Source organism: Eubalaena glacialis, chromosome X, assembly GCF_028564815.1.
Source record: "Eubalaena glacialis isolate mEubGla1 chromosome X, mEubGla1.1.hap2.+ XY, whole genome shotgun sequence".
NCBI lineage: Eukaryota > Metazoa > Chordata > Mammalia > Artiodactyla > Balaenidae > Eubalaena > Eubalaena glacialis.
The window spans coordinates 78,909,532-78,934,397 of NC_083736.1; the positions used below are offsets into that span (position 1 = coordinate 78,909,532).

Here is a 24,866-nt window from a genome sequence, read left to right on the forward strand (position 1 = left end):
AAAATATTTTAATTAATTGACAAATTAGGTGTTCATATGTAAAAACCTCACCCCTTCTTTCAAGAACAGTTATCAATATGATACTCGCTATATGGTACCCAATTATATGGACAGAAATTTCACACCTCTGTTGATCTATATTTCAATGGAAATTTGTCTTCAATGTGCTTCTTGGTGAAGCACGTTTTCAAAGTTCAATCTATTAGAATATCACATGCAGTGGGCAAACCTATGAATTGAGAGTTTATCATGTACTACTACTTGTGGCATACAGGAACTATTCAAAAAAACCCACATTTTCTCTATTACATTTACAGATTATTTTTATCCTGGTAGTTTTTCATAAAAAAACAGATATTTAAATTTGTATTACTCATTGTAATTACTCACAAAATATTTGCATTGAAGTCATCAGATCTTTTATATTATATTTACCATTTAGAGGTAAACTGTCCTTCCAAAATTTGAATGATCAGAAAATTTAACATTTAACATTTAGAAATAAATGACATAATTATGGAATTTGATTTTTTTCTGACAAATCCACTATGAATTAAGGAAAGCCACAACGGCTTGCTTCACAAAACCCTCTTTGCTGTGTATTACATTGTCTGAGCTCAGACGGTCTGCTATAACAAAATACCATAAACTAGATGGCTTAAACAAGAGAAATTTCTCACAGTTCTAGAGGCTGGGAAATCCAAGACCAAAGTGCCTGCGATTATGTTCCTGGTGAGAGCTCTCTTTCTGGTTTGCAGACAGTCATCTTCCTGCTGTGTCCTCACAAGGTGAAGAGAAAGAGAAGAAGCTAGCTCTACCATGCCTCTTCTTATAAGGACACTAATACCAACATGAAGTTTCCCCCCTTATGACCTATTACCTCCCAGAGGCCCATCTCTAAATACCACTACATTTAGGATTAGAGTTTCAACCCATGAATTTTGGGGAGACAAGCTTTCAGTCCATAGCATAGACAATCTAATGTGATTATAGAGTCATCTAGGAAAGCATCTCTGTAGTTAAAAGTCGGCTAGTATTTCCCTACTTTCAAGCGATTTAAAACACAGCTGAAGAAAAAAATATATATATACCAGAAACTTGATATACACAGTAAGAGATTATAACACATTACAAAAAAGTCCAAAATATGTGTTTAGTTGTATTAAAATTTACAAATATTCACAAAAAGAGCTACCAAACTTATTGATGTGTTTAAATTATTCTTATTGTTTGCATATCTTTCTTTAAAAATAAATTTATTTATTTATTTATTTTTGGCTGTGTTGGGTTTTCATTTCTGTGCGAGGGCTTTCTCTAGTTGCGGCGAGCAGGGGCCACTCTTCATCGCGGTGCGCGGGCCTCTCACTATCGCGGCCTCTCTTGTTGTGGAGCACAGGCTTCAGACGCGCAGGCTCAGTAGTTGTGGCTCACGGGCCCACTTGCTCCGCGGCATGTGGGATCTTCCCAGACCAGAGCTCGAACCTGTGTCCCCTGCATTAGCAGGCAGATTCTCAACCACTGCGCCACCAGGGAAGCCCTGCATATCTTTTTTTTTTTACTTTTAAGTAAAATTTTTCCTGTTTTCATATCATTTTTTTAAATCTCTGGAATTAAAAAAAATGCTGTGATATTGTTTTCAGAATCCTTCTAAACACCTGCTACTCTCCTTTAGCCTAGTTTGTGTTAAGCTGATGCCTCTGTGTTGTCACTGATGCTCATGAGACTGTGATGACAATTTCCTTTGGAAGCTGGACTTGCAGTATGTGCTTTGAATATATGAGAAATAGAGAATATCAAGTTAGTGAATGAGTTGCTCTATAAACCATATTTAATTTCCAGCACTTAGCATTTCTTTTTTTATATTTCACATATTTTGACATTTTTATTGTTAAAGGGTTTTATTTTATTCTTTTTCAAAATATTTTCCCATTTGGTTATTACAGAATATTGAGCAGAGTTCCCTGTGCTATACAGTAGGTAGCTGGTTAACTATTTTAAATATAGCAGTATGTACATGTGTGTCCCAAACTTCCAGTCTATCCCTCACCTCCACCCCATGCTTCCCTGTGACAACCATAAGTTCTTTCTCTAAGACTGTGAGTCTGTTTCTGTTTTGTGTATAAGTTCAGTTGTATCATTCGTTTTTTAGATTCCGCATATAAGTGATATCATATAATATTTGTCTTTCTCTGTCTGACTTACTTCACTTAGTATGATAATCTCCAAGTCCATCCATGTTGCTGCAAATGCCATTATTTCATTCTTTTTATGGCTGAGTAATATTCCATTGTATATATGTACCTCATCTTCTTTATCCATTCATCTGTCGATGAACATTTAGGTTGCTTCCATGTCTCGGCTATTGTAAACAGTCCTGCAATGAACATTGTGATGCATGTATACTTTCAACCAAGTTTTTCTCCAGATATATACACAAGAGTGGAATTGCTGGATCATATGGTAGTTCTATTTTTAGTTTTTTAAGGAACCTCCATACTGTTCTCCATAGTGGCTGTACCAATTTACATTCCCACCAACAGTGGAGGAGAGTTCCCTTTTCTCCACACCCTGTCCAACATTTATTGTTTGTAGATTTTTTGCTGATGGCCATTCTGACTGGTGTCAGTTGATATCTTATTGTAGTTTTGATTTGCATTTCTCTAATAATTAGTGATGTTAAACGTCTTTTCATGTGCCTCTTGGCCATCTGTATGTCTTCTTTGGAGAAATGTCTATTTAGGTCTTCTGCCCATTTTTTGATTGGGTTGTTTGTTTTTACAGTATTGAGCCACATGAGCTGTTTGTAAATTTTGGAGACTAGTCCTTTGTTGGTTGCATCATTTGCAAATATTTTCTCTCATTCTGTGGTTGTCTTTTTGTTTTGTTTATATTTTCCTTTGCTGTGCAAAAGCTGTTGAGTTTAATTAGGTTTGTTTGTTTGTTTTTTTTTTAATTTCCATTACTGTGGGGGATGGATTGAAAAAGATATTGCTGCGATTTATGTCAGAGAGTGTTCTTCCTATGTTTCCCTCTAAGAGTTTTACAGTCTCACATTTAGGTCTTTAATCCATTTTGAGTTTATTTTTGTGTGTGGTGTTAAAGAGTGTTCTAATTTCATTTTTTACATGTAGCTGTCCAGTTCTCCCAGCACTATTTATTGAAGAGACTGTTTTTCCTCCATTGTATAGTCTTGCCTCGTTTGTCATAGATTAATTGACGATAGGTGCATGGGTTCATTTCTGGGCTTTCTATCCTGTTCCATTGATCTATATGTCTGTTTTTGTGCCAGTACCATACTCTTTTGATGACTATAGCTTTGTAGTATAGTCTGAAGTCAGGGAGCCTGATTCCTCCAGCTCCATTTTTCTTTCTCAAGATTGCTTTGGCTATTCGGAGTCTTTTGTGTCTCCATACAAATTTTAAGATTTTTTGTTCCAGTTCTGTGAAAAATGCCGTTGATAATTTGATAGGGATTGCATTGAATCTGTAGATTGCCTTGGGTAGTATAGTCATTTTCCCAATATTCTTTCTTCCAATCCAAGAACATGGTATATTTTTCCATCTGTTTGTGTTGTCTTCGATTTCTTTCATCAGCATCTTATAATTTTCCAATACAGGTTTTTCTTCTCCTTAGGTGGGTTTATTCCTATGTATTCTATTCTTTTTGATGTGATGGTATATGGGGTTTTTCTTTAATTTCTCTTTCTGATCTTTTGTTGTTAGTGTATAAAAATGCAACAGATTTCTGTGTATTAATTTTGTATCCTTCCACTTTACTGAATCCATTGATGAGGTCTAGTAGTTTTCTGGTAGCATTTATAAGATTTTCTATGTATAGTATCAAATGTATAGTATCATGTTGTCTGCAAACAGTGACAGTTTTGCTTCTTCTTTTCCAATTTGGATTCCTTTTATTTTGTTTTCTTCTCTGATTGCCATGGCTAGGACTTCCAAAACTATGTTGAATAAAAGTGGCAAGAGCAGATATCCTTGTCTTGTTGCTGATCTTAGAAGAAATGCTTTCAGCTTTTCACTGTTGAATATGATGTTAGTTGAAGGTTTGTCACATATAGCCTTTATTATGTTGAAGTTTGTTCTTTCTTTGCCCACTTTCTGGAGAGTTTTTATCATAAATGGGTGTTGAAAGCACTTAGCATTTCTGATTAAAGTGCCTGGGAGGAAATATTTTAATATTCCTGTGCTTCACTTTTTCTTTCTGCAAACTAGATCTCTCACATTCTTTACACTTAATTTCTATGTTTCCATTTCTTCTGATTGAGTCTACATCAGAAAACTGGTTAGGCTAATCTATAAGTCATGTTAACTCCTAATCATAATTCAGGTTAGCCAATTTGGCATTTGTTAGCAAGTATATTGTTAGCTATTTGAATCAGAATAAGCCACTGATATCTGGTTTAAAGCCATCCATATTTTTTGTTCTCCATTGATTGAGTCCCTATTATGCATCAGATGGTTTATAAGGCGTATAACCTAATGGGAAGAGACAAATAATAAACATAATTCTTTATTAAAAATTTAAATAGATGAAATGAACTAATATGTACTATTTTGAAAACATGCTTTTGCTGATTTTGTTTTATACTTCATGAGACCAGGATTCCTGAGTCATAAGAAAAATGGAAACTATGTACAATGATTTAAGTTTTCCTACCTTCTCTGTGCTTAAAAGTTTACTAGTAGATGATTGTCAGTGTGCCATGTTTGTCCTTAATTTTTCAGGTTCTTTAAAAGGACCAATGTAGAATGCATACAACTGTGATTGCATATTTGCATAATATGTGTTTTAATAATGTGACAGTGTACTTGTGTTCGTTTGAATGCTCATAGACTCAAATGAATGCAACACTTAGTGTACTTATTCATAATCTTGTTATTTGCCTAGTCTGATAATGTTGAACATTAGAATGAAATAAAAAACCTTCAAATCCCTATAATAGACTTAAAAGTTCAGTGTTTTAGAGTTTATATTTGGTCCAGCATCCAGTGGTGTGTCTGTAAAGCAGCTCTTCATAAACAAAACAAAATAAAAAAGAAAACCTCTGATTTATAACATTTGCTAATTTCTATGGTGTAAATATTCCCACCATGGCTGATTTCAAGTTAACAACAGCTTAACACTTGGCTCACAGAATTACTGTATATTTAACAATTAGCTCTAGTTTGAGCAAGACAACACTCCCCTTTTAAAGCATTACATGAAATATGAAATGTTTATCAAATCAAACTTTCTATGCCAATATTCTCCCATATCCATTAAGCAAATCAAACAAAATCTTTTCAAAGCAGTTTACCTATTATCTTTTATTTCTTCAGAAAGGCATAACATGTGAGTCAAAGTTTAAGAAATCTCTATAAAATGAATGAATAATTAGTTTCTTTGACAATTGATATTATACCAGCTTAACATAGAATAAAGTCAAATTGGAAAGAGCATAATTACATTTGTGCCTTTCTCTTCTACCACTGTGTAAATATTTCTACCCTAGTGTGAAAAAAGTTAGGTGATTAGAGGTGTTGACTCCTGCAAATGTCCTTAGATAGTGAAAGCTAACCCAAGGGAGACTAGACCTGGCTTCATCTTTTTAATTTCCTTTTCACAGGTAGGAGAGAAAACCATAGCTTTTTAGAGCTCTGAGAAGTGATGTGACTTTTAGAAGCTTAGAATCTAAAGAAAATATATATTTGCTTATGGTTTAATAAATTTCCCCACCTCCATGGTGGTAAACAATTAACAAAGTATCTTAGGCAGATGCATAGCACATACCTACTATAGCAACACTATTCAATATAGTAGCCACTAGCCACATGTGGCTATTTCAATTTAAATTAATTAAATAAAATGAAAACTTCAGTTCCTCAGTTTCAACTAGCCACATTTCAACTGCTCAATAGTCACATGGTACTTGACTACTATATTAGATAGCACAGGTAAGGAACATTTGCATCACTGCAGAAAATTTTATTGGACAGCACTGTTCTAAAGCATTAGATAGTATGGTTGGAAAGTTCAGAATCACTAGTAATCTTTGGGAAAAAAGGATAATACAGATTGAAAAATCAGCAAATGTATTGCAATTAGCCTTGAATTTGGCCAGAAATGATAGCTATTGCTGAATATTGGCTTACTCCATTATTATTGTCATCTTTTTCTATTAGAAAACAGAGAGCAAGAACACAGAATTCACTGATTTAGCAAAGGTCTAATATGTGCAAAGGATCATGTTACATTGCATTATCAAAAACACAAAATGAAACAGGCAGATGCCCCATCCCCCAAGTAATTTATAGAATTATATACTGTTTCTGGCTAGAGCCATCATAGTTTGTCAGCTAAGTAAGATGCATTGAGAAGATTTCACTGGAGGCAGTATGGCATGATGGGTAAGAGCACAAGCTCTGAAGTCAGATTGTCTGCCTGTATTTGAATCCTGGTTTCAAAATTTCTTTTTATATGACTTTAGGAAAATTAATTAACCTGTCTGTATCTCAGTTTGCCTTATTTCCCAATGAAATGGGGATAATAATTGTACCTACTTCATAGTGTTAACAAGAGACTTAAATGAGACAAATTTGTTAACACACTTAGAGCACTGTCTGACATCTAGTAAATACTCAGTATATGTATTAGGTAATATTATTTTATTTTATTATGTTTTATACTTATGTTTTCTTTTATTATGTTTTCTATACTCATATAGAAATAGTAATAAGTAGGAACCAAAATCATGGCAGAGAGCTAGCCTGAGAAAGAAGTAGCTTTCCCTATATACATTTGTCTGTGCAACTTCTTATCAGTACCAGGACCAAGGGTTCCCCACCATTAGATGCATATACAGGTATCGGACCCGCCCTCTAGAGAGCATCCATTCATGTGCAATGGCTATTTTGATCTCAGTGCCACAAAAGAAAAGTTAGGGATCTGGTGGGGACTGGAGAGATGTGCCCATTCTGATATCAAAATTGATCAAATTTGTATTTTATTTTAATTTATCTTTGAATGTTTATATGTGGATTATTTAGTCTTTAGTCTGAACTATGAGCATCTACACACCATATGAAGACACCCATAGGCCTTTCTTTCATCCTTAATGGGTATATTAGTCACTCAATAAATGTTTGTTGCATGAATGAATGAAAACTAATGATTCATCAGATATTAAACTTTGGGGAATGTTTTCAACATAAATGATCATTAGTGATACAGACGTTAATTCCCAAGCTGGAAAAGACATTATAAGTTGCGAACAAATTTTTTTTTGGTTTTGGTTTTGTTGTTGTTGTTTGTTTCTGTTTTTTGGCCAGAAACTAGTTTGGGAATATTGTTATGCCAGGCACATAGTCTTTAGGTCTGGCTCAGATCCCTTTACTGTTGGCTCAGATATTAGCATTTGTAGCTAATAACTAATATAACTATAACATGAATTGAAAATTGCATTAAGATCATTAGGCTTTCAAAGCTTTTCATCCTTCAGTTATATTACTCAATGTGGCAAAATCCTGAGAGCAGAATAGGTAAAATACCTGACTGATATGAAAATGTATTTTCCTACATTTAAATATTTTATAATACAGTTTTTCTGTATTTGTGGGAAACTTTGTCATATCAGTGTTCCATAGTTTTCTCTGATAACAAATTTAAGAAATTTAAGTAGGAAGCTGTTATTTGGCTGTTTACCAGTATCATCTGATTAGCTGTGTTTTTTGTTTAGCTGAGCAGCTGGCAATTAATGAATTGATTGGAAATGGTCATAAGGCAATGGCATTAGCATGTGAACATCTGGTATTAAAATTAGTCAACACAGAAAGGGTTTTTTTGTGATAATTCAAATTCACTGAAAAAATCACTAGTTGAGTCTTATTCTAAGTGCTCTGTGGAAAGACAAAGCTATTACTGTTTTTAGAACGTGAGATGAAGATGCATTGAGTGAGAATTAAGGTGTGTGTGTGTGTGTTTTGATGGGTGGCAGAGGTCCAAACCTACAACATAATTTACAAGCCATACATATTCCCACTGAACTATCCATTCTCCCACTCGAGGTCATTACATGCTATGAACAGATATTATGGCTGATTCCCTTCAGGTGTCAGCCTCTTCCAGAACAAGTTTCAAATTGAAGAGGTGAAAGGGTCCTTTGTCCAAATATTACATAGGTCACAGTTAGGGCATGCTTATGATTTTGGACTCTCTCATGGTTACATGTTCCAGTTGCACCCCCCTCATCTGTCTGTTTTTTTCTAAATTCATGAAAACCCTGCCATATCCATCTGTGTTAACTTAAATACATTTGTAAATTGTTGATTGTGGAGCACATACTAATTCTTAAACTGATTCATAAAAATTCATAAAGTGTCATGCATCCAATAGTATTCAAAGATAACAAATCTGAGCATCAAATTCTTCCTCAGGACTAATGGTAACCCAAGTTAGCAACAACAATGAACAAACTTCTTATTTTCTTGTTCCTGATTTTATTATTTGAGTCTGTCAAATTACAATCTGTTCTGTTTCTGCATAACTCTGGTGACAGTACAGAAGGAACTCATCAATTAAATATGAAATATCAAGACAAATGCATGAATAAAATATCTAGCATTCAGATAAACTTCCAAAAGCCACTCCTAAGCAGCGAAATGCCATTAAATCCTTTAGGAACTCATTAATAGATTAACATTTGGAAGAGTAATCACAGTGAGAGTCGAATTCCAATTAAATAAAAATAAAAAGACAAATTGTATGTTACATAACCCCACTGAACGCTTGAGAAGAATCAATATCATAAAACATCAGAGGTACAATTTAACATTGAGATAGGTTTTTAAAAGGCAACAACACACATGAACACATAAATATAAACACGTTTGATATGCGTGTATTAGTACTTCACAAGTTCTGCGTATATTATATTTCCAAAGATGTAAAGAAATACATTGAGATGAAATAAAGGATCTCCATGAAACTGGGCAGAGTTGATACCTTAGTGCCAACAAACTAAATCCTATACCAAACTGACTGTGTTAAACCTTGTATAAAACTGATTATTCTCAGCTTTGACCCTGGTTTTTATTAAGGTTCAAATGTACTTTCAAATGATTTAATATGATGAACATCTCCTTTGACCATATGTACCCCCCAAAAAGGGAAACAGTGTGATAGAAGAGGGAATAATAGGTACTAATTAAAAACATTTTCTATAATGACTCTTTCTTCTTAGTCACAAGCCTTGAACTATGTAAGTATATGCTAGAATTTGAGTTATTATTGCAGATAATTTTACTAATTTCAGGGGAAAGTGGGGATTGATTGGGTAAGTATGCATCAGTTTTGGAAATCTCCCTCTTTGCTACGTTGACTGAATATGGAGAAAACTTCTGCAGTGTTTCAGAAGAGCTACAGCTGTTTTTGATGGGGCATGAATGAAATACATGAAGAGTAACAGTGTTGTAAAAGTCATAAATGCCAAATAAAATTAAGTCATCAATGAGTAAAATGACTGGGGTTATAGATTTGCAATTTTCCTTTTTAAATGCCCTTATTGATTTGTTGCAAATACTGTTAACCCTGTATTTGGCAAATGGTGAAGACATTATCACTTGTGTTCTCATTTGTAATAAAACAGATTAACTTGCTGTGAAAATTTAACTAGGCTGAGACACAACAGTAGCCACCTAATGAACCAAAACACATTGCAGTTAAGTAGCTAAATAGATGCATACTGATTACAGGGCTGAAAAATGGATCTGTTTACTTGCAAAGTAGAAATTGTTTATAGAACTATTCATTATTTTAGGAGAAATTAAACATTCCCAGTTTCCTACAGATTTTTTTTTTTTAAACCCACCTAATTCTTAATCAGTATAAGGCACTGGATTCATCTAATGTTGTTTACATGGTGAAAAAAGTCTGACCTCTGTGAGGTCTTAGGAAACAATAACAATGAATTGAATCTTGATCGAATTTGGAAAGTGCAGGCTACAAAATATTAAAGCAGAAATATGACTATGCAAAATGTTAGCTCTAAGTGGCTCTGTCATGTTTTCAAAGTTAATGTATTTTTCCACCTAATGTACTGTTCAAAATGTCAAAGAAAGAGTTTAAAAGTAAATTATTTGAGTTCATATTATTTGTTCATATGAAAATTTTAAACATTTTGGAGGATTCCTCTTTAGAGCATTGTATTTTTTCTCATTATTTATAGTATTTTCTATTTGTGTAGATGTTCTTCCAATTTTTTAAAAATTCAGCATGAGCTTTCATTTTTTAAGCAGGGTGAGCAAGATCAAGTATCACTGTCACTTGAATTCTCTTGCTTTTCCAAACCATCAGCTTTATGAATCGCCCCCAAATTTTCCATTTTTATTATGGCAGCATATATTGCTGTGTATTATTCCTGTTTGCCACTACACAGTGATTTTGTTTGTTCAGTTCTATTTTTGCTCAGTAACTGCTGTACTTTGTCCCTATCCATTCACTTACAGGTCCATTAGAGATAAACATAGTTATTAAATTACATATTTTTCAGCAAATATCCAATGTTAGAATTCAAAGACTGGACATATTTTAGCATAGAATCATTGAGACTACACAACAGTGAAAAGCAAAAAATAATTTTGACCTCATATATGAAATTCCTTTTGTTGGGGTGTGTGTGTGTATGTTCACATGCTATTTAGGGATTATATTTTTAATCACTATACTTTAGGTTGAATTTCACAGCTGATGAACTACTAGTCTTTTCAAAAAGTAAAATGATGTGGTATAAAGTCTATATATAATTTGCTGCCCATCTCCATACCATCCCTCCAAAATACAAATATAATTATTTGGAAAAAAAATGATTCTCTTCTTCTGCTTTGCTTATATGTGTCTTTTGATCTTGCCCTGTGTACATAGTATTGCAACTGTATACTTAACTGTATACTAAATATAAATGAAATATATATTTCTCTGTCTTAAAACATTGTTTTTGAAGCATGACAAAAGTTATAGAGCCTTTAGGGTGTAGTATATATTTACAATTATTGGTATTTAATAACTATATCATATTGCAGCTAATATACTCAAAGTCCGCTATTCATTTCATTAAAATTATCAAATGTTAACTAAATGCTAAATAATAATATATAAAACACCATTTAAAAATGAACATACTACATTGATGACTATATTAGTTCTTTATTGCTTCTGTAACAAATTATGACAAATTAAGTAGCTTAAAACAATGCAAATTTATTATATTACAGTTCTGTAGGTCAGATGTCTGACATGGCTATCATTGAGCTAAAATCAAGCTGCTGGCAAGAGTGCATTTCTTTCTGTAAGCTCCCAATAAAGAATCGGTTTCCTTGCCTTTTCCATCTTATCTCTCTGACCATTCTTCCATAATCATATCTTCCTCTGACTTTCCTTTCGGCCCCCAAGATAATCCAGTGTAATAGCTCTATCTCAGGGTTCTCAGTCACATCTGAAAAGTCCATTTTGCCATGTAAGATAACATATTCACAGGCTCTAGCTCTTAGGATATGGACTAAACATCTTTGGCGGGGCAGGGGGGCACTATTCTGTCTGCCACAATGATAGACATTGCAAAATGTTAATTTCCACTAATGAAATAATAACCTTTAACTCTCATAATATTAATTTTGCATTAAACAGTTTTTCTTTAAGGAATTTATCAGTTTTGGACCTCTTGTGCAAAATCATTGTGAAAATGTATAAGAACATATTTGACAAACTAATTTTTAATGTTATGATGATTAGAATACTGAGGTTGTAACTACACATAATTAGACAGAACATTTAATTTAAGAAATTTATTATGGATGAATTAAATATTTTATAGAATAAACATTCTCTGTCCCAGCATGTCTATCACTGAGTCACATTTATTGCATATATGGATAAACACTACAATGTGTTTTTTTAATTGATCAAATTAACTAAATGATTTTCAGATTTATTCATTAGTTTGTGATGCATAAGCACAGTGAATAACTTCAGAGTTTTTAGCAATATTCATTATCACAAAAGTCCTGAGAACCATAACCATTACTGTTGAGATATGTAAAAGAAATATTTTATTTTTATTCAAATTCATAATTTAAAACTATAAAAATCTAAACAATACTAATGAACTGATGTTGATAGGTCTTAGTGTTAGTTTCAAAAACCCATCATTGTGTCCTGTGACTATCAAAGTATTTTGTTTGCAAAATTCAACATGAATTCCTAAGGTCTGATAGATCACAAGTATATTATTGCCATAATTTTTGTCAGTGCAGCAAGACACAACATGTACCAGGTGCCACTATTTGTAAGTTTTATTCCAGGGTTCCAGGTGTTTACCTTTGGGGGATCTTCTTACTCAGACAGTAAGCTCACTCTCCAGGTTATGGCCTGAACATTATATCAATGTAGAAGCTTACAATAACAAATTTTCACTAACAATAGTCACTTCACTTCGTAATCCTTGATGAATTTCCTAGGAAAGGAAATGGAAACTAACCTTCCTTGAGCTCTACCATGTATCTGGCGTAGCACTGAGCCTTTTCACTTTTTCTCTTATTTAACCCTCACAATATCCCATTAATTTCCGAAGAACAAAAAATATGGTTTTGTCTGAAGATATGTGTTTAAGACCAAGTATTATGGATGTATGCACTTTCAGGATGAGAGGTCAACATTTCAAATGTTATGGACTCCACCAACGTGAAAAACTTGGTGCAAAATCACATTTCCTTGTGTTTCCTTTTGTGTAAGGAACGGATCCCAGAGAGTCCTTCTCCTGCTCCTTCCCTGGAAGAGAGTCATCGCCCTGGGAGCCAGACCTCCTCCCAACCCAGCAGCAGCGTGTCCAGCTCTCCCTCTCAGATGGATCACCATTCGGAGAGAATGGGTGAGTATCTCACCTGAAGCAAGGAACTGAAAGATAATCTTTCAGGAAATTCTTCATTAGGCAATAGAGAGGGGAGAAAAACCGGGGGAATTGATGCTTTTTGAAAAGTGGTGATTTTTTATTACTGAAGCAATATGAACAACAAAAAAGGTGTTAGAAGTTTGTTCTCTGGAAGGGGCTTCATTTACTGTATCACTGGATCTCATGGGAACAATTTGATGGGATATTTGTAGAGTATATGTTAATTCAATATGCTGGTATTTGGCAGCTAGTGTGATACAAATCACTTGCTATATTCACAACACCCTTTGAATAATGGAAGATAAAATATCCTTTGGACAGTTGATCATGTAAGAGTGATTAAAAAGTGAATCAATATATGATTTGCAATAATCTCAGCAATTTAGATCACAAATTTTAACATGATTTTTCCTACGTTTCTTTTTTATTGTTTCAGAAGTCTTACACCACAGACACTATTCCAGAAATATTAGAATGTTATTGTCAGTGATCTGGCATATTGGAGACTTGAATCTAGACACAGTCTGGCACTAACTAGCTATGAGATCTTGGATATGTCACTTAACCACAATGAGTATCTTTACCTAACATATGGATATAATTACTGCTCTGCCTATTGCACTGGAGTTTTATGAGGTCAAATGAAATAATATGTGGAAAAAAACACTTCAGAAATTTAAAGCGCTAAGGAAATGTGAGGGATAAGCACTATTTTTCTCTGTGTGGCTTTACCTTGATTGCTTATCATCTCCTGCTGTTTGATCCTACTCAGGTATACAGACATTACCCAGTGCATTCAGCTATAACAAATTCTCATTTGGTATATAATAAGTATGAACCAAGTGAGCAAGGTAAAATCTTCATTAATCTTCTGTACCTACACAATCCAATTTCCTAAGTATCCATTTCCTTTAGGGAAAATAATATCTTTTCTTCTTTTAGTCTTACTATAGGGACATTTTTAATGTAAACTCTAAATTTTTACACTTCATAAGAGTGATTGCTTCAAGACTCTGCAAAATAATGTTTTTATGGGGGAGGAAAGGAATTTGAGGGATTAGGGAAGGTGTTAGGTTCTGGATTTGTGGTGGGGAAGGACAAAGATGATTTCTCTCTTGTGGAAATTCATCCAAGTCTCACTTAGCTTGTCGATATTATATATTCTTTATAACGATTTAGCTTCATAGTGAGCCCAGTGGGTCTCAAATCTGGCTCCCAATTATAATCACCTATGGAGCATTTACAAATCTGGATGCCCAGGCCACACGCTCAGGGTCTCATTTACCTGGTCTGGAATAGAGCCTAGAAGGAGTGTTTTGTTTTGCTTTTCAATATCTTCTCAGGACATTCTAATGTGCAGCCAGAGTTAACCACTGAATTAGAACTTGTAGCTAATGGCCATAAGGGAGTAAATTTAATTCCTGGAAGAGGTGACAGAGGTTTTCTAGCTTTACTCTGTTCTGTGGATACAGACTAACCTACTAGTTACAATATTGTGTGCAACAGATTCAAGGGAGTCTGAGCAAGACCTGTGGGGGTAGCCAGATGACCATAAAGGAATCAAGAAACATACATTCTTCTATTAGGATAATCTTTGTACTGATGAGAGAGGGCAGTAGAGAGGAAAAAGAGAGAGAGAATTATTTATTGAGTGCTGGCTAAAAGCAGAGCACACAGGGAAATATGTGTACTCTGTAATAGACATATCACAAGAGATGTCATACTTAGAAATAAACTATATCCAAAGCAATATAATATTCTAAAAAAAATCTTGACAACATAAAACATTTCTTATTCCACTGGCAGTAATTATACTCTCTATGCACATTCCACAATTATCCAAGCATGATAGTGAGATTGTCTATAAGTGAATTAAAAGGTTTGATGATTTTTGGTTTAAAGTGACCATACTTTATTGATAGTGCTATATAACATTTTAATAAAATATAACTAAAGAGAATTAAATGATAAACTGAAATTGACATGATTTTCCTCTTTCAATATAAATGTCTTGCGAAGAAGCACTTACAATTACCAGAAAATTATATTTTATCTATTAATTTTGCTATATATTTGCAAAAACTCTACAAAGTAAACTAAATTCATAATTATTTTAAACTCATGAGATTAAGTGCAAAATTCTCTCTGAAGCATTTTGGGAAATATATTATTAATTATGGAGGTCAATAGCTAATTTGCACATGAATTTCAAAAGAGGAAATATTTTAAATGATTTAAAGAAAATACATTGGAAATTATATATATACTATGTATTAATTATACTTTAAAATTCATATGATTAAGCAGCTTATTGATTTTTAAATTGTATGATCATCAGACCAACAAAATCTTTTCACTTGTTCAGAAGTAGAAGTGTATAAAATTCATGTTGTTATTGGAGTAAAATAGCTATTTATGTAATGGTTTTCTGCTTTTCTTTTGGGTGTTTTGCAAGAAAATTACTCAGTTATATCTCTTATTTATAGTTATGATGCCCAACAATAGAGAGGAACTTATTGTTGATCAGGATAATGGACCAACCATCAAAAAATTCCAAAGGGAAAATAAAGGTAAAATGACTTTTGCTTATTTGATGTACATATAAAGATCAGATACTAACTCAATTAACATCCCATTGCTGTATATTGCATCCACATTTCCCTAAGTCAGAATAGATCCATACTGGCTTTGGATAAATTCTTTTAGTAGTAAAAAAATAATATTTACCTGAAGCTTGTTTATTTGATGTTATAAATAACATATTATCCCAAAGTTTCTCTGTGCCTATGGTTGGAAACTTTACCCTAAGTCCTTTTATTATGCCTGATCCGAGACATCTGATTCTCTTTTTATTATGTATGCACTTTGTTGACTATATTTAAATGAATCACCATTTGATGGTTATGTTTGAAAAACTTGAGTTGCTGTCATAGAGGAGAGATGTTCCCCTCAACACTCAAAAGTGATTTTAAAAGTATATGCTAATTTGGACATTTCAGAGGAAAGTTTAGCAAGCAGCTCCAATCAGGTATTTACCTATAATATTGATAGATATGACATCAATCTGGCTTGTAATCAACTGACAAACGTGTCATTTCTGCACAGTATCCAATTTTTTCTTAGGATATCTGTTTAAAGAAGGTAGGGAAAGTAAGAATTTCAAAGACAGGCTTCCTTGATATGAAAACTGAGTAAAACTTTGTTTAAAAGGCTGTAAAGGTAAGAGTAAAGGAAAATATATCAGCATATGTTATAGGCTATGCATTATGACTGTCACCATGAGTTAGTAACTCTAAGCTAAAGAACATAAGCTAACATGTAATTTATCAGATCATCAGATGGTCTGATTGTACTTCACTATAGGCTGCATTTTTCCATCTTTAATAAAGATGCTCATAATATACAGAAAAAAACACTCCATGAGCTGAAGAGTTAATGGAGAAATTTTTTATTTCTTCTCTAGACTGAACTTGCTTTCTAATTACCTAGATGAGCATTTTAGTTAGAATTTGGAATAATGTATAATTTTAATTTCATTGATCCATTGTTGGTTTCCTTGCCACATGTTTTGTCTTTTCTTATCCAAACACTGAAAGACTGTACCCTCTGGGGCCCCAAGATGCTTGATTTCAGAAAAGTTGTCAGAATGGAAGTCAGGTTCAGTATATTAAACTACCCAAACTCTTACACAGGTAATGGAATTATAGTTAAAGATGAAATTTCATTCATAACTCAAAAACAATTTGTTCCTGAAACTTCTTTCCTAGCAAGTCATGACTATTTGAAGGACAGCTTGGAAGTAAAGCATATTTTCTAGGAAAATCTCAAGCTGTACATGATACATATGATTCTGTCAGAACTGCAAACCCCATAAGTCAAAATGGCATTTAGGACTGGCCTGTTTGCTGCAGTGTTCAAGTACACACTGCTGTGTCTTATTAAAAATCAGCTGGAGTGCTAGTACAGATGTACAGTAGCCAATTTTCATAAAATACACAGTGGTATGCACTGGCATTTCTGAATCTCTTACTGTGGAATGGCACAGTTATACTCATTTCAAATGTGTTGGTCACATATCCTGGTGAGGACATTAATAGACCGGAGTGGCATATTAAACTGTACTTCTCTGGTTATAATGGAAAACTTTATTTTAAATGAGATTTTCTATGTTAAGTTCTACCAGTTACATTTGTACTTAAGATAAAATATATTTTCCTCAAATAGATTTTAGTTCTTAAAAGGGAATGCAGTTAAAGTAGAAGTCTCAACATTTATTAAGTTTGACAAGTAGGCAGTTTATACAACTGTGGCAAACATATGTTTTCACATCTGTTTTGAGTAATATCGTGATTTTAAAAATGATTTATAGATCTGGAAATTATAAAATGCCAGCTTTGCTGTTATGTGGAAATTTTCAGAAAATGATTAGAGTATGCTTCATGTAGCCCGCCTCTTACTCTACGTTGTAAAATTGGGTGACAGCTAGTGTGATACATATCTCAAATGATAATTTATATTTTGCCTTAAATTTTCATATGCAGACATTTCAAAGTCTATATGGTCTGGGCTTTCATGCAGTGAGTTCCATTTAGACTGTGTCCAACATGACTTACCAAAATTGCTATTTTAGTTTTGACTCAAGTATTTTGACTAAACTGACTCGTCAATCAAATAAAGCCTTTGATTTTATTTTTCCACAGACTTAGTCAAACAAATTGACCAAATCAATCACATGTTATGACATTGTGTTACATAGTTTTTAGCAATCAGTTCTGGGATTCTTTAGAGTAGAGACTTTGGGACTATCCACCTTACTTCACCCATGTGGAAGCAAAGGTCCAAAACAAGACCCTCTTCCCTTGGCAGCCACTGGTCTCCCAAACTGCTGTCAGAAATAGGGGCTTTTTGATATTTTGCATTTTGTATTGAATGTATCTATTGAAAACTTTATATGTACGAGAAGTATTGATGATCAAATTTGGAATGCTGTATAAACATTGGAACAATAAATTTATCATCTAGCTACTGAAACATTACATGACTTGAGTCCACTGAAACATTACATTTTAAATCAGTCCACAGGCTACAGATGAAAAGCTAATAGTTTTAACATCTTTTGATCATAAGACTCTAAAGTATATCTCATCTAAAATAAAGGTACTATCATATTTATTTTTATACAAATAGGCTAATTTCAGTTTAGAGGAGGGCTTGGGCTATATATTGACACTATAATAATGTAAATACTTTCTATTCAATCAGATGCTTCTCCCTCTTAATCTATTCCTGAGACAATCTCAGATACTACACTAAATCATTTTTGGAAGGTGTTTGGAAATGATTATGACCCTGGTTAAAATGGAAAATATATCTGATGAATATTATATTTTTTGAATAAGAGAGACTAAAGTATCGGACCAACTAAAATATAAACATCATTACAAATAAACTTTATGATGACATTAAAATACATAAAAGAAAGTGAAAGAAATAATTTTGTGCATTTTATGCCATTCAGTGATTCCAAATAGAAATGAGAGAAAGAAGAAACATATCTTACTGGAAATTTTCTTTGAATTACCTTCATTTTTAAAACTTTTTATTTAGAAACAGTTGTGGACTCAAATTAAGTTGCAAAAAGAATACATAAAGATCTTGTGTAAACCCTTCAACCAGTTTCCCCCAATGGCAAAATCTTATATAATTTTACCCCGATATGAAAATCAGAAGTTTTACATTGCTATGTCCACAGACTTCACTCAAATTTCACCAGTTTTACATGAATTCATTGGTGTGTATGTCTGCATGTATCCTTCTATGGAATTTTATCACATGTCTAGATTTGTGTAACCACCAGCACAATCAAGATATAGGACTGTTCTATCACCACAGGGATGTCTCTCCTGCTATTCCTTTATTGTCTCCCTCTGCACTCCATGATCCCTAACCCCTGAAAACCACCGTTTTCCATCTTTATAATTCCATCATCCTAAGAATGTTCTAAAATTGGAATCTTGCAGTATATGACTTTTTAAGATTGACATTTTTTCACTTAGCAAAATTCCCTTGATATTCGTTCAGATTGTTGCATGTGTCAATAGTTTTCCTTTTTTATTACTGAGTAGTATTCTATGGTATGCATGTACCAGAGTTTGTGTAATCATTTATCCATTGTACGACATCTCATTGTGTCCAGTTTTTGTCTATTATTAATGAAACTTCTAGGAACACTTATGTACAGGTTTTTATGTAGATATAACTTTTCATTTCTCTGGGACAAATGCTCAAGTGCTGGGTCATGTGGTAAGTGTATGTGTAGTTTTATAACAATCTGCCAAACTCTCTCCCAGAGTGGCTGGATCATTTTTATATCCCCACCAGCAATACATGAGTGGTCCAGGTTCTCCACATATTTACTAGCATTTCGTGTGGTCCTTTTTTTTAAAAAAAGAAAAAAATTAGCTCTTCACATATGTGCATGTAGCGATATCTCATTGCAGTTTTAATTTTCATTTCTCTAAGGGCTAGTGATATTGAACCTCTTGGTTGTATATCACATTTGATGAAATGTCTCTCTTCATGTATTTTCCCCATTTTCCAATTGGTTTGTTTTTATTTTGTTGAATTATGAGAATTCTTTACATATTCTACATACAAGTCCTTTGTCAAATATGTAGTTTGCAAATATTTTCCCCACTCTGTAGCTTATTTTTATAACCTGTTAAAAGGGTCATATGCAGAGCAAAAGTTTTTAATTTTGATGAAGTCCAGTTTGTAATTTTTTTCTGTTATGGTGCTTTTCCTGTCAAGTCTAAAATCTCTTTACCTAGTCTTAGGTCCTGAAGATTTTCTCCTGTGTTTTCTTCTCTGTGTTTTATGGTTTTACTTTTTACGTTTATGATCATTATCTCAACTCAAGGTTCTTGTTGTTTTTCTGCTCCAGCACCATTTGTTGAAAAGGCTATTCTTCCTTCATTGAATTGCTGTGGTGATTTATCAAAAATCAGTAATCTGTACTTATTCAGGACTATTTCTCTATTCAGTTTTACCTATCTATGTATCTATCCTTCTACCAGTACCACAGTCTTGATTATTGAAGCCCCATAGTAAGTTTTAATATCTGATAGAATTACTCCTTCTACTTTATTCTTTTTTTCCCAAGATTTTCATGGCTATTCTAGAGACTGTGACTTTTCCATATATTTTATAAAAGATAGTATATGTCTATAAAAAACCTTGCTGGGGTTTTGATATTAATTACATTAAAACTATAGATTAATTTGGGAAAAATGACATCTTTACTATTTTGAGTCTTTCAATACATGAGTACAGTATGTCTTTCCATTTATTTAGGTTTTCTGTCTTTCATCAGCAAAGTTAGCTTTTGGCATACAAGTTCTGTACAAGATTTGTTAAATTCATACCTAAGTATTTCATTGTTTGTATAATTATAAATGGTTTGAATAACTATAAATGTGTTTGTATTCCCAAATTCAGTTTTCACACTACAGCTTTCTTAGTATATAGAAATACTGTTGATTTTTATATGTTGGTCTTAGATCCTGCCATCTTACTTAACCTCACTTATTAGCTCTACAAGTTTTTTGGTTGGTTTTAATCCTTGGGATTTCCTACATATGCATTCAGGCCATGCCATCTGTAAATAAAAACAATTTATTTCTGCCTTTTTAATTTATGGGAATTTTATTTCTTTTTCTTGCCTTATTGTCATGGCTGGGACTTTTAGTACTACATTGAAAAACAGTGATGAATGTGGACATCCTTCACTTCTTTCTGATTTTGGCAGGAAAACGTTCAGTTTTTCAACATTATGTATGATATTATCTGTACATTTCTTTGTAGATACTCTTTATCTAGTTGAGGTAATTTAGCTCTGCTGTTAATTGGCTGAAAGTTTGTATCATGAATGAGTGTTGTATTTTGTCAAATGAATTTTCAGCCTATGTTTATAGGATAGTATGATTTTAAAAAATTTTTAGCCTGTTGATATGGTGAAATACATTGATTGATTTTTCAATGTTAAACCAGCCTCACATAACTGGAATAAATCATACTTGGTTACTGTGTGTAATTTTTTTTATACATTGTGGGATTTGGTTAGCTAATATTTTGTTTGCAATTTTGCATCTATATTCAGGAGGGATTGACTTGCAGTCTGTTTTTGACAATGGCTTTGTATTTAGTGTCATAGTAACACTTGTCTCATAAAATGAATTGGGAAGGGTTTCTTCTCTTTCTTGGAAGAAATTATGTAGAATTGGTATCAATTCTTTTTAAAATGCTTGGTTAGAATTATTCAGTGAAACCATTTGGGTGCAAAAGTTTCATTTTGGGGATATTTTAAAATTCTGGATTCAATTTCCTTAACAGTCATAGGGATATTCAGACTATTTTTCCTATTAAGCAAGTTTTGATAGTCTGTGTTTTTAAAGAGTTGATCTATTTAATCTAACTTATTGAATTTATGTGCATAATATTGTTTGTAGTATTCCTTGTTATCCTTTTGATATCTGTGGAATACTTATAATGGTAATTTGTGCCTTCTCTTTTGTAATTGTCATTCCAGCTAGAGGTTTTCAAATTTTATTAATCTTTTCAAAATGTCAGCTTTTGTTTCTTTGATTTTCTTTATTGTTCCTTTGCTTACAATTTCATTTATTTCTACTCTTACCTTTATTAGTGCCCTTTTCTGCTTGGTTTGTTTATTTTGCTCTTCTTTTTTCTAGTTTCTTAAAGTGGGAGCTTAGATAATTTATTTTACCCCTTTTCTCTTTTCTAATATGAGTATTTAATATTATAAAATTTCTTCTCAGTACTGGTTTAACTAAGTTTTACTAATTTTGATATTTTGTATTTTTATTTTCATTCAGTTCAAAGTATTTCATAAGTATTTACTCATAATTTTCTCTTTCTGTTGTTCTTTATTTCTTCTTGATGTTCAAATTTTCCTTCTCTCATTTCCTTTTTGTTTAGACAATTTTCTTTAGCCATTCTTTTAAAGTAAGTTGGCTGGCAACAAATTCTCTTAGTTTTCCTTCCTCTGAGAGTTTCTCCATTTCCCCTTCATTCCTGAAGGATATTTTCACCAGATACATAATTCTGGGTTGATGATTATTTTTTCAGCACTTGAAAAATGTTGTCCCATTTCCTTCTGGCTGCCATGGTTTCTGATGAGAAATCCACTGCTGTTTGAACTGCTTTTCCTCTGATAGGTAATGGCTGACTACTTTCAAGATTTTTACTTTGTCTTTGGTTTTAGAAGTTTGACTATGATGTGTCTTGGTGAAGATTTCTTTGGATATATCCTGTTTGGAATTTGTTCAGCTTCTTGAGTCTGTAAGTGCATGTCTTTTGACAAATTTGGGAGGTTTTGGGACTTTATTTCTTTGAGTAGTTTTTTAGCCTTGCCCTCTTTCTCCTCTCCTTCTAGGACTCCAATGACACAAATGTTGGATCTTGTGTCATAGTTCCACATACCTCTGTAGCTCTTTTTCTCTCATTTTTTTTCCAAAGTGTGTTTTCTCCCTCTTTTTCAGATTAAGAAATTTCTATTTTTCTATTTTTAAGTTCACTGATTCTTTCATCTGCCCTCTTCACTCTATGTATTGAGCCTGTCCATTGAGTTTTAAAATTTTGGTTATTTTAGTTTTCAGTTCTAAAATGTCCATTTGCTTCTTTTTGAACATTTTTATTATTATTTTTTTTGCTGTAACTTTCCATTTCTTTGCTGATATTTTCTATTCTTTCATTTGTTTCACACATCTTTGTAATTGTTCATCGAAGTATTTTTATAATGACAGCTTTAAATCATCTGTGAAATCTTAGGGTTTATTGTCTTTAGTCATTCAAGTTGATATATTCCAGGTTCTTGGTTTCACAAGTGATTGTTTTATTGAAACATGGACATTTTAGGTATTATGAAACTCTGGATCTTATTTAAATCTTGCATTTTCTCAGGCGCCTCCTGACACGGCTCTGGTGGGGCAAGGGAGGCAACACTGCCTCATTTCTGCCAGGTGTGTATGGGAGTCCAGATTCTCCACTCTGCCTCCATTGAAATCCTGGGGTGAGCTGGTGCTACAGTAGTGCTGGGTGGGGGTAGTAATTCAGGCTCCTCATTCTGTTGATACCACCCTGTCTGGAAGGAGTTACTACTCTCCCTTGTGGCCTTGCCTTGCATTGCACATGGCGTCATTCTCACTGAGCAGTGGCAAAAGTCTTGACTTTCTGGTATATCTCCTCTGATACCACCCAAGATGGTAAAGGGTACTGGATAGAAGGTGGAAGTCTAGGCTCTCCATGTAGTCTCTACTGATACTGTGTGTGAGGGGGTGGCCTCATTGCTGCTAAACACTGCTAAAGTCCTGAATCTCCATTAAGCCTTCTTTTCTGACACCACCCTCACCAGTGGTGGTAGGGTTTGAAAGGCATTGGCACAGCTCATTATAGGCTGGGAAGAGTGAATTTTAGGTTTCCCATTTGGCCTTTGCTGGTGGGGTGGAGGTAGGGATGCATATTTTCTGGGGTGTTTGTCTGAGGTAGAGCAGTTATTGTTTAAAAGTTTTAGTATTGCTCAGCTACCCATTCCTGGTCCTTTGGCTAGAGAGAACACACTTTTCTGGGGGATTTATTTGTCTATGCCTATTGGTGTTTCTGGATTGCTGGCTTTTCCAATAGTCAGTCAGGGATATGAGAGGCAAAGAGAAATCCCAGGCTATTCACTACTGTGTTATTCCTCAGGTTCCAATGTCCCTAACTGGTCTACCTTTTCTCTACACATTCAGAGTCTTCTTATATTTGTTTTGTATATAATGCCCAGGGTTCTTAGCTGTACTTAGAGGGAGGAAAAAGGAAAAGTATATCTTCTCCATCTTTTGGAGGCAGACGTCTCTTTATCTCTCCTTCATTTTTAAAAAATTGAGATGTACCACATATATAATAAAACTCAACCATGTAACATGTATAATTCAGCATTTTTCATTATATTCTCATGGTTGTACAAAAATCACTACTATTGAACCCCAGAACATTTTCATAAACCAAAAAAAATCCTGTACCCATTAGTAGTCACTGCTCATTCCCCTTTACCCAGGCCCTGAAAATCACTAACCTGATTTCTATCTCTATGGGTTTGCCTAATCTGGATTTTTCATATAAATGAAATCATATAATATGTGGCCTTTTGTAGCTGTCTTCTTTCACTAAGAATAATGATTTCAAGGTTCATCCTTCTTATGTCTGAATATTATTCTATTGTATGGATATACTACATTTTGTTTAACCATTCATTAGTTGATGGACATTCAGGGTGTTTCCCTCTTTTGGCTATCATAAATAATGCTGCTATGAACATTCGTGTGCAGTTATTGTGTTCACTTATGTTTCCATTTGTTTTCTGTGTATACCTAGGAGTTGAATTGCTGGGTCATATATATGGTAACTCTATATTTGACCTCTTGAGGAACTACAACACTGTTTTCCAAAGTGGCTACAGAATTTTATGTTCCCAATAGCAATGTGTGAGTGTTTCAATTCCCCCCCATCCTCTTCAACACTTATTATTATCTGCTTTTTTGATTATAGCCATTCTAGTGGGTATGAAGTGTTATCATGTGGTCTTGACATGCATTCCCTGATGAATAATGATTCTGAGTATCTTTTCATGTGCTTATTGTCCATTTGCTTATCTTCTTTGGAGAAATATCTAGTTAAGTCCTTTTTTTTTTTGTATTTTCAAATTGAAATGTTTGTCTTTGATGTTTCCAAGTTTTTTAAGAGTTCTTTATATATTCTGGATACAAGAACCTTGCCAGATATATGATTTTTAAACATTTTATCTCATTCTGTGGTGTGTTTTCACTTTTTTCATAGTATTGTTCATAACAAAGTTTTTAATTGTGATAAAGTTCA

General features: G+C 33.4%; 1 protein-coding gene across 1 annotated transcript in view; it reads left to right on the top strand.

The window, feature by feature from the left end:
• Positions 1-24,866, top strand: part of DACH2 (dachshund family transcription factor 2) — a 611,154-nt gene that overhangs the window by 476,458 nt on the left and 109,830 nt on the right. Inside the window, exons 7-8 of the mRNA XM_061178171.1 lie at positions 12,779-12,914; positions 15,422-15,505. Of these exons, the coding sequence (XP_061034154.1) occupies positions 12,779-12,914; positions 15,422-15,505 (220 nt within the window). The remainder of the gene's footprint in view (positions 1-12,778; positions 12,915-15,421; positions 15,506-24,866) is intronic.